Raw genomic sequence first — 11,339 nt, forward strand, 5'->3', positions numbered from 1 at the left:
AAGTAATAAAAGTAGGACCTTATTTTTTGGCATCAAGTTTTGCAATATTTCAAAGATGAAGGAGATAATTTACTTTAATAACATATATAACCAATAAGAGCATCAAAGTGTATGTTAGGATCAATTGTGATGGTTTTTGGCAGTTGCTCCCAGCACAACAGGATGGCTACCAAAATGAATTCAGTTTGTTTCTAGCACCTTTAGGACCTAAAAGGAGGACCTCCATAAATACTAGGGCAACAGTTCACCTTAATAATTACTGCCAAATTGACTTGTACAAAGGTTTACAGGGTCTGAATACTTTTCTGACTAAGATGTTTCAGTTTCTGACTTTTAATGAATTTTCATAATTCCATAAAAACATGATTTCACTCATGAGTAAAAATCATAATTATATTAATTCAAAACCAAATCCACAACACAATAACGTATGCAGGTGCTACATAAATGTAAATAATAATAATAAGTTCACTGTACTCAAATGGGCTCACACAGCCACCAGATCTCAATCCATTAGAGCACCATTAGATGTTGTTCAACGGGAGATTTGCATCATGGTTGTTCAGCCGATAAATCTGCAGCAACTGCCTTATGAAGTTATCTAATTTACAGACAGATATCAGCTTTTACAATCACCCAACGATGAGAAGTGGCAGGCAATTTGTGCACAGTGTACTCACAACCAACCACGGCCCCCTTGGGGATGACACCGGGTGCAGGGGAAGGGGTGGAGGCCAAATTCTGACCCTACCATCTGAACGTCACAGCAGAACTCGAGATCCGTCAGACATTTTTCCAATCTTCTGGTGTCCGATTTTGGTGAGCCATGTGAATTGTAGCCTCAGTTGCTGGTTCTTAGCTGACAGGAGAGGCACACGTGATCTCTGCTGCTTCTGCTCAACATGTGCATCAAGGTTTGACATGTTGTGCGTTCAGAGACGCTCTTCTGCACACGTCATGTGTAATGTGTGGCTATTTGAGTTACTATCGTCTTTCATTCTCCTCTGACCACTGGCATCACAAGGCATTTTCGCCAAGAGCCTTTAACTGGATAGCTTCTCTTTTTCCTAATTTCCCAGTAGATCAGCAGTTTCTGAAACACTCAGACCAGCCTTCTATCATTAACAGCTTTTCTACATCAAAAGTCACTTAAGTCAACTTTCTTCCCGTTGTGTCTCTGGCCTAACGATATGAGACAAGGAAGTAGATTTGCTTTTTCACTTTTCACAACGCCATTATAGGTTTTTCTGGATGTGCCTGCATAAAAAAAGTAGATATATTTTGGATATACGCCTGCGTCTTTAGCGACATGCTGTAGCATTTTAATGTATAGGGCATAGCACTTGAATTACCAAAGCACTAAAGCATTAAAATGTAGTGTTTTATTTACTAAAGCATTCAAGTCTTGATTCAAACATTGCTTGCTAAAGTTATAATCAAACTGCCTCATCATACTGCTCCGTCAGGCTTTACAGAAGCACAGTAATCAGTGATACATATTCTATCAACCATTATTGTACAAGTTTGCTTGCCATTACACTATTGCAGAAAATAATATGCCTGCTTGAGCAAAGGTGTTGACTACATGTAGGTGGAGTCGAGGAGAATCAATTTGCAGGAACTCTGCGTTTTGTTTTCTGCTTTGTTGCTGATAACGTGTAACAGAATAACTCCATTATGACAGTCGCGACAGCCATGGCCTTTGGGTTCCATTATGTAAATACGAAAGGGTTTATCCCTCCACCAAATGTTGCTTGTATGCAAAATTGTTTGGGAAGTAGGTTGGTGGCACACGTCACTGTGACAACCAAATTCACTTACTCTTCTATATAAATCAGGGAGCGAAATTAGCGTGACTGAAATACCTATTGCATTTTAAACCAACTACCACAGCTACCATATAGCCTACGACAGAAACAACAGAATAAAGTTATGCTGTCATTTACAAAGAATTCCATGATTGTTCTGGTAGGTCCAATACAATTACTTTTCTTTTTAAAACTGTTTAGTTATATGACCTACTTCAGTATGAGATATTATTATACACTTAAATCATGATTTATTGTATGCATGTTAGGGACTAACTACATTAGTGATTATCTTATAATATCACATAGTCTGTGTCTTTTATGAATAGAAAGTTATGAATATAAATTTGTGTTACACATGGTTTAATGCTGGAAATACAGAGTAAATTGACAAAATTATACATTTAAAATTCCACATATTTTCAATGCCCTCAGTGGTGAGGGATGTTGTATAAATTGTACCACCTCTTGAGATTTGTCATATCTGAAATATATGAGCTCATCTAAGTCTGCATTGTGCATGCAGGTTATGCTTTTGTTTATGGGAATATATAGCTCTTCCTGTAGACCGCACGACTTCAGCTGCATCAGTAATGAAGAACACGGAATGGTCCGAGAACTGAATAATATATTAAACAATCGCACTTCCAGAATGTCATCCTCTCCTTGGACATATGAGTAAGTGGAAGTTATTGTTTCTTTCAGTTAAAACATAAAGGCCTGTGGCTTGTAACGGTTGTGCTTGAATATTTCTGTTGTAGAAAGATTCTCTGAGAAGTCTTGTACGTTATTTCTGTTTTAGAAATGATACAAATGGTGACAGATTTCCAAGGACCATTATGAATGCCGTATGTGACCTTTTTGGATGTACCGGGTTTCACAAAGTATCCAGACCTGTGCCTATTTTCAGCGAAATTTATGTTTACAAACGAGAGCCTACCAAAGGGAAATGCTACAAACTCCAATTAGAACCTTACCGCGTCACTGTTGGGTGCACGTGTGTCTCCATGTAAAGTGTTTTGGAGTCATATTGATTTGTTTTGACTTTTTTTTTATCCAATTGAATTTATTTATAAGGTTGATTGTCATGTGCAATTTCATTACTCGCAATGTTGAATCATGTCTGAATCCTTGAATCATGTGATTATTGTTTTTGTACCTCTGCTTTAATGCTTTAGTGCTTTATGATATTATCTTGAGTTTGTACTGAGAGTAATCGTTTATAGGCTACATCAAAGAAAAGCATCATAAACACTATAACAATGCTGTAACAATGCAGAACGCATCTGAAATGTGCAGAAAGTATCTTCAAACGCCATTGTATAGAACATGTACATGCAAAATAAATATAAATAAATATATAAATAAAAGAAAAACAATTCTATCTCTCTCAGAGAAAAATTTTGTTGGCACAAGCTACAGCATCATTTTGTCTGTCGTGTTTCAGCCTTCCTGTTAGAGTTGTATGCATTAGCGAGAACATTTAGCGAGAACCTGAGTTCTAAATGTCCCAGCCAGGCTCAAAAAAATCACTCAGTGTATTATAGCTGTATAAAAAGCTATAAATAGGAACCAGCATATCAACCAACATTTGTATATTTTCAGTAAAAAAGGTCAGTAAAGTAAATTCATGCAACATAGAGGGCCTTGTGTAATCTTTACTGGTTAAGCATCATATAGCTAATGTATTATTATTAGTCACATGTATATAGCACCTTTCTCAAACCCATAGATGCTTTAAAGGCGAATTTCAACTGTTACAACCATATCACTCACACTCTGATGAGAAGCAGCAGACAATTTGCACACAGCATATAAAAAGCACAGCCCTCTGGGGGACTGCGGAGGAGGTTAAGACCAGCACAGAGCACCAACCATCACTGCACATACACCATTCGCATTCATACAGGGCAATGTAGAGTATCCAATCAACCTAACCTCCATGTTTTTGGACTGTGGAAGGAAACCCACACAGACAGAACATGGAAACTCCAGCCAGACAGGGGCTTGAACCCAAGACCCAGAAGCTAATGTGCTAACCACCAAGCAACCGTGCTGCCCAATGTATCAAGCTGGAAGTGAGAGGTCAGCAGTGGAGCATCTGAGCTGAGATGCGCTAAAACACCTGGCAGGAATGACACTGAAAGACTGAGTTTAAAGAGATACACAATGAAGAGAAGCAGGTAAATGTATTTAGAGGGATGCTTAGCCTTATGCCTGAACTTCTTAGTAAATCATACAAGTTTTCTTTAAGATCTCTCATATTGACTCATATTGACATATGTATTCATCTTTACATGTTAACATGAGTTTTAACTCTGTTTGTTTAAAAACATCAAAGAATGCTAGATAGAAACAGGAGAAACAAAACAAAACGATCAAACTCAAAAAACTAGTCAATCTGAAATGAAATGAATCATAAACTGCCTGAAACAATTCAGAATGAAGACAAAACATTATATAAAGTACACACAGGCAATACAAAATTCAGATGGGGCAAGCTGTACAGCTGTGGTTAAACATTTTGAGACTAGCACAAATTTTGATTTTTACAAAGTTTGCTGCTACAGCTTTTTTAAGGTGGCAATTTGCATTAACTCAGGTTTGAGTGGTCAGATGAATTGTAATTCATTGCAAAGTCATTCCTTGCCATGAAAATTAACTTAATCACAAAAATTACTGCATTCCAGCCACTGTATTTCAGCCCTGCCACAAAATATCCTGCTAACATCATTTCAGTGATCTTCTAGTTATCTCAGGAGAACGTGTTAACGAGGACAAGGCAGCTGATCAACCAATTATCAAATCATCAAGAACTTCAAGGAGAGAGGTTCAATTGCAGTTAAGAAGGCTTCAGGGCACCCAAGAAAGTCAAGAAAGTGCCAGGACTGTCCCTGAAAGAGGATGCAGCAATGGGATCAGGTCACCACCAGTGCAGAGCTTTCTCAGGAATGGCAGAAGGCAGGTGTGAGTGCATCTGCACGCATAGTGAGGCGAAGGCTTTTGGAGGATGGCTTGGTGTCAAGATGGGCAGCAACGAAGCCACTTCTCTCCAAGAAGAACATCAAGGACAGACTGACATTTTGCAAGAAGTATAGGGATTGGACTGCAGAGGACTGGGGTGAAGTTATTTCCTCTGATGAAGCCCCCTTCAGACTGTTTGGGACATCTGGACAAATGATTGTCCAGAGAAGAAAAGGTGAGCACTATCATAAGTCCTGTGTCATGCCAACAGTGAGGCATCCTGAGACCACTCATGCATGGGGTTGCTTCTCATCCAAGGGAATGTTTTTACTCAAGATTTTGCCTAATAACACTGCCATAAATAAGGAATGGTATCACAACATCCTCCAAGAGGAACTTCTCCCAATGATCTAGGAGCAATTTGGTGATGAACAATGCTTTTTACTGCATGATGGAGCACCATGTCACAAGGCAAACATGATAACCAAGTGGCTCAGTGAACAAAACATTGAGATTTTGGGTCCCTGGCCAGGAGGCTCCCCAGATCTCAATTCCATTGTGAACCTGTGCTCCCAACGATGGAGGGTGGACAAACAAAAACACATAAATTGTGATCAATTCTAAGCACTGATTAGGCAAGAATGGGTTGTCATCAGTCAAGATTTTGCCAAATTGCAGAAGTCTTAAAAAATAAGGGTCAACACTGTAAATATTAAGTCTTTGCTTAAACTGGATGTATTTGTCAATAAAAAGCTAAAAAAAAAAAGAAACGTAAGAAATGCCTATAATTAGACTTCACTATACCATATAAACATCTGACAAAAGGATCCAAAACAAACTGAAGCAATAAACTTTGTGAAAAGCAAAATTTGTGTCAGTCTCAAAGCTTTTGGCCACAACCGCAGGTTTATATTACTGGCAAAATTAAAAGTTATTGTTTACATAAATTGTATACTATATGACACAAATCAAGAAACCAAAAAAAAAAAAAAATTATTGTCCAAATTGTTTATTTTATTTAATATGATAAGACAAAGCATTACACACATCTGCTGCTGATACCTTCAGGTTTTTTTTTTTTTTATGCATCATAGGCCTACTGAAATTATGTCTTGGACTTAATAAATAGACATTGACCTATCACCTATATTTGAACTAATTACTTGTGTTTTATGTGTGTGTTTTTACATCAAATCTGAGTACAGCATAATTTTCATCTGCAATTGTTATGCCCATAATTGTTATGCCATGTGTGTGCCCTGACCCTAGGTGTTTTGTTTTTTTTTCTTTCCTCCTGATAACATCTTTTGGGCTCCAATACCACCAGCTCAGTCTCAAGCAGGAAAAAATTGTTTATAGAAAAACCGATTCAGCATATCCAAAATAGGACACAAAGTTTAATGACTGTTCAGTTGAATGATTTGAATCACAAACATAAACATCCCAGTAGGTTTTCTGACTAAAGAACATATACAGTTGAGTTTGTACACCTACACCAACATGTAGGTGAGTCAGTAACTTTGACAGATGTCATCAGAAAGCAGTGGTCAGTTGTCTTATCTAGTAGGCATAAAATCGCAATGGACTGGCTTAAGGGGATTCAAATGTACCAACAGGAAAGACAGATTTTTTTTTTCTGTTTTAAAATTGTGTTGTTTTTGGTGATAAACATAAATAGCTATTGGTGTTCTTTTATGTTAAAATTAAGTAGACCTACCTTGTACAAGAACGAATAGACTTTACAGTGCAGAACGTTTGTGGTTACAAGACCGAGCACAGTGAATGTACACAAATTATTGTATTATGATTGCAGAAATCACTGCATAAATGATAAAGATTGTAGACAGCCTTTATGTTAATCTCAATCCGTGAAAGAAAAATATTGAAGTTTATAATAAATAGAACTATAGTAGTGAAATGTATCTAGAGATAATTATGCTTAATAATTAACAGCTTTTTTTCCTCATTTTTGTCTGAATCGAGGGGTCAGAACAATACGTGACCACAACCCATCACATATTGACCATGGGTCTGGCAACGCTATTGGCGTTCATCGTTTATTGCGTCACAAGTCCCCTTTTCATTCACGTAATTTCCTGCTGCTGCTTTCCTCTTCCTTTTCGCGTCAGCCATTTGTGATCTGCGGTGAGTGGGAAATGCGCTGGTCGTGAAAAACTGTGTTTTATTTGTTGCTAGTCCCCACAGTTGCGCCCATTTCCGAGCGGTATGTCCGCCTGACGGGTTTGTCTCGAGTGTTGGTGTTTTGTGTGTATTGTATTTATTACGGCAACGCCAATCTTACGGATGAAGCGCGAAGCCCACCGCGCTACACCAGCATGTGCACCAGGGCAGCTGGCTGTGGCTAGCATGGCTGCTGTTAGCTAGCTAGCTCTGTGTCCAGAGAACGTGAATAGAACAGAATTAGAAGTGTATCATTAGAAAATGTTCTCGGTTGTCTTGTCGAAACTGTTTAATGTCGGAAGTGGAACTCCATGCCGCGGCGTGTGGTCTTTTTGTCATAAACTAGGCCAGCTACTTAGCTGTGTACCCTGATGTTGTAGATCTTGAAAAGCCTTCACGGCCGGCAGACAGACGTCATGCAGAACGACGCTGGTGAATTCGTGGATCTCTACGTGCCCCGCAAATGGTGAGGTGATCTACAAAGCTAGTTGCGTGTTCCCGAACGGTTTTTGTAGGAGTAATTAAACACACTTGCTTGAAAAGACGCGGTGTTTACGCTGTTTGTAAGAGTTGTCTGATGGTATTCCGCTTCACGTTCTAGTGTGTATGTCATGGATGGTTTGCTGACGTGCTGATTATTGTGGCGTACAGTAAATTTAGTTTCAAATCTGTGAATTGAAAATGTGAAATCTGAGACTGTGATCCTTTACAGTTCTGCTAGCAACAGAATTATTGGTGCCAAGGATCATGCCTCTATCCAGATCAACATTGCTGAGGTAAGGGTTGGTCTGCCCTTCGGTGTGGTCCTCCACAAAGTGAAATATGATTGACCTTTGTTTAGTTAGAGCATATATCAGATGCTGCTTACTGGGGAGTAATGGGGACCTGCGGATATGGAAATACATTTTGGACATGGTAGTTTTTAAAAGGCACGTCATTATTATTGCCTGTAGTATTTGCATGGAATTATTTTGCTCTGCTTAAATGTGTGTTGGTTGTTGATATGGATAAGACTTTTATGTGTATTTAAGTATAGTGTGTTGGCATTTTTTCTTTTGCCATATGTTTTTATGTTGAGATCTAGATCTACTGGTTGAATTTGTCAAAAATGCAAACATTTTGCTTCAATGTTCTCAGGTTGACAAGGCCACCGGCAGGTTCAATGGACAGTTCAAGACCTATGCCATCTGCGGTGCTATTCGTAGAATGGTGAGCTCTCAATTCTTCACAATTTGATCAGTTGTTGAGGAATAAAGGCTCTGCACAGTTTTTTTCAAATATGTGAAAAATATTTTGGCAAAGAATGTTATACCAGTTACCTTCCATTTTTTTCCACTAAAATTATATTAAAAGTATTGTTGAATTTCCATTTATAAAGGAGTGTGAATTTTCTTTTTTGTGCTTTTTAGCATTCGACCATATATTTCATGAATGTAAGGTATGAAATGACTCGCTATAGATAATTAGTGTAATCTATGACGTCTAGACATGTAATTCTATGATGTGCAATTCTTAAACGGTGGTTAGAGAGCTGTGTGTGTGTGTGTGTGTATAAAATTTCACCAAAAAAAGGGCTGAAGCAGAAGTATGAAGATAATTACATACCTCCTGCTAATATAACATTTTGAGTAAGAGGAAATACTGTGTAGGGCCTTTTAAATATGTCCGACAGGCATACATTGATGTCTAATAGCAGTGAACACTCTTGTCTAACACCAGTGCATTTCCGCTTGGTAATTGGTTATGATGTAGGTTTTCAAGCTTTGCCCTGTGTCATCATTCAGAAAATGCAGTTTTGTGTTTTCACAAGGTTTGACATGTCAGAAGAAAATGTTTCTCCTCCACATACAAAATCATACTGTTGCTGTTATTACTAGAGGAACTGCAGTGGGAAATGTTTCCAAAGGGTAGGCAGATATGCTAGTCTTATGTTTGTTCAGATTGGTCAAAGGGTCATTATATGCATGACTAAACCCTGAAATCTGCTCAAGAAAAAATAAGAATATCTCATTTTAGCACTTCTTTGCCTATAAGATTTACATATAGTTGCTGTAAGGGTTTGTAGTTCCATAATTTCCTAGAAGCTTTAAGAGAACATGTCAAGACTGCAGTCATGGCAGAATTGTCCGATTGAATGACTAAACTGGTTATAGTCTGTTAAACAGGTGTAAGTTTTAGCCAGTGATCAATCTGACTGATTCTGGAGTGCTTTGAACCTGTGTCCTTAACTCATCCGAGCTGAAATTCCCCCCCGTGCACTTTTACAGTGAAAACGGTGGCAGGCCCTTTGGTTGTAAATTTTGTAAAATATTTGGTTCATAATGATTATTCCACATGTAACCTGCTGCTGTTAATTGCGTTGTTCAGCAGTAAACTCTCACTTTCATCCACAGGGTGAGGCTGATGACTCTCTTTTGAGGCTGGCAAAGAATGACTCTATTGTGTCAAAGTAAGTTGCTGCTTCACTTAAAGGTTGTCTGTGATTGGGACCATTTGTGCATAGACGTTGATGGCTGTGGCCATGTCTTTAATACACCTGGAACAGGAATGATGCATGCTTACACTAATAGAATACCACTACAGCCAGGAAGATGAAAGTGGGCATGGATGGCACTTGAAATCTGTTGTCTAATAGCCTTTTTTTTTTTCTTTGTTTACCAGCCATTTAATTTGAGTAAAGGTTTTAACACTGGTCCAGCAGTTGTGAGAAATGGGGGAAACTATATTAAGCACTGCGACTACTAAATGAATGAACTAATCAGTAAAATGGCCATGGCTGAGTTTCCCCAAAAACCTCCCAACACAAAGACAGTCATCGAATGGTAGAGCGAGTATCCCACTGATCTCTCATGCTATCCTGACTCTGAAAATCTTAACACTGGGATTCATTTGGAATACTTTAAATATTTTTTGTGATTTGAAATTTAAGGAATTCATCTGAAGAGCTCATTCATCACAATACCTGTATTTCTTGAAAGCCAGCATTTAGTGACCTGATGATGATGACTTGCTGTAATTAGAATGCTTTCACATTTTCAGGTGTAGTCTGGCATGTTGGTATCTAACACCGATGGCTTGGTCCATTTGGGCACATGTCCAGGTGTGAAAATGGAAAGCCCAAGATTTTTTTTAGGACAGTTGTAGCTATAATTGTAGCAGTGTATAGGTTTTAAATTGACATGTTTACTTAGTGTGGTTTCTAATAAATTTCTTATCTTTGTTACAGGAACATCTAAGTTTGCAGATGGACTTGAGGAGTTTCTTTGTAAAATAAAACACAAAATGAATGGCTTTGTCAGTTGTTTTTTTACCCAACATTTGTGCATGTAGTTGTAAGTATTATTTTAGTTGGACCAGGCCTTTGTGTACTGCTGAACTACAAATTCTACCCTCTTATGTCTGAGCTCTATTATGGAAAGCTGTTAAACTAAGAAATAAGCACACATTTCCCAGGAGACACCTGATGTGTGACGATCCAAACTGCATTCATTTGGTCCTCTTCTGAAGTTTTCTACATTTTCTTTCGCATAGATTTTGTGTGTGACATTAAGGCTTTTGTGAATTTACTGGCTGGTATTCCAGTACTTGACTATATTCTTTGTTAGAAGAGAAAGTCTACTGTTGAGCCTGACTAAGTGAATGTTAGAATTCACTAGCAACCTCTTCATCTTTGGCCTAAACCGACATTTCATCAGAGCGAGTAATACATAAATGGTGCAGTGATTAAATGTGTGGTCAGGCATTTGCGCTACGACAGGAATGGCAACCCTAAAGATTGTTGTTTTACCACATTTTGGGTATTGGAGAAAAATCACGTGGCCTTCATCATTAATGATCAGTGACCGGAATACATGACGGTTCCTAAGATAATGGCACGGTAGTACAACTGCAGGAACGATGAAGTGTTTGGAAATGTTTAGGGGAACAAATATTAAAAATAAGCGTTTGCTTGCATTACTCCCATCCCGACCTCGTTTTTTGTGTCCATATGCTATCTAGCTGTAGTTTTGGCAATAGTTTCAAACAGACAAAGGCTCCTGCTTCTTTATGGTATTAGTTATAAACCTAATGATTTGTACGGCTAGATCACCAACTGCCCATATTCGTACATTTTAAATGGATTTTTAATAACTTTTTGCCTTGATTAGTTTGGCGTAAGCGTATTTAGGATGCGTGAGTACAGCTTCAAAAGTTTTCCCATCATTTCTTGTAGGACGCTGTCATCACTTTAACGGTAAAGTTAATCTTAATCGTAATCTCCGTCTTCTTTCTGATGGCTGGACTCTCCTACAGACCACAGCAGGTCCGCGGTAACTCAGAACTCTCTGCCCCGTACGGTGTGGACGCAAGGACGGCTTTACGACCTCAAAACCACCGACACTAGCT

General features: G+C 38.4%; 1 protein-coding gene across 4 annotated transcripts; it reads left to right on the plus strand.

Annotated features, from left to right (window-relative positions):
• Positions 1-6,827: 6,827 nt before the first annotated feature.
• On the plus strand, positions 6,828-10,240 carry rps21 (ribosomal protein S21). 4 transcript variants are annotated; one of them, XM_027008400.2, is made up of 6 exons: positions 6,829-6,917; positions 7,334-7,419; positions 7,666-7,729; positions 8,091-8,162; positions 9,347-9,402; positions 10,180-10,240. In XM_027008400.2, exons 2-6 carry the CDS (start codon positions 7,370-7,372, stop codon positions 10,187-10,189), a joined length of 252 nt encoding a protein of 83 aa, XP_026864201.1. In that variant the 5' UTR covers positions 6,829-6,917; positions 7,334-7,369; the 3' UTR covers positions 10,190-10,240. The 4 variants fall into 4 exon arrangements, with proteins under 4 accessions (XP_026864203.1, XP_026864201.1, XP_026864202.1 ...); XM_027008401.3 differs by having other exon boundaries at positions 6,875-6,996; XM_027008402.2 differs by lacking the exon at positions 10,180-10,240 and having other exon boundaries at positions 6,828-6,917; positions 9,347-9,406.
• The last annotated feature ends 1,099 nt before the right edge of the window (positions 10,241-11,339 follow it).

Source organism: Electrophorus electricus, chromosome 24 (assembly GCF_041902795.1).
Source record: "Electrophorus electricus isolate QZ-2024a chromosome 24, ASM4190279v1, whole genome shotgun sequence".
NCBI classification, from domain to species: domain Eukaryota; kingdom Metazoa; phylum Chordata; class Actinopteri; order Gymnotiformes; family Gymnotidae; genus Electrophorus; species Electrophorus electricus.

Excerpts from the sequence above, each read along its gene's own strand:
- rps21 (XM_027008400.2), top strand. The coding sequence starts at position 7,370 with ATGCAGAACGACGCTGGTGAATTCGTGGATCTCTACGTGCCCCGCAAA. Across the intron at positions 7,420-7,665 it reads CTCTACGTGCCCCGCAAATG|TTCTGCTAGCAACAGAATTA; the intron begins GTGAGGTGATCT and ends GATCCTTTACAG. Across the intron at positions 7,730-8,090 it reads TCCAGATCAACATTGCTGAG|GTTGACAAGGCCACCGGCAG; the intron begins GTAAGGGTTGGT and ends CAATGTTCTCAG.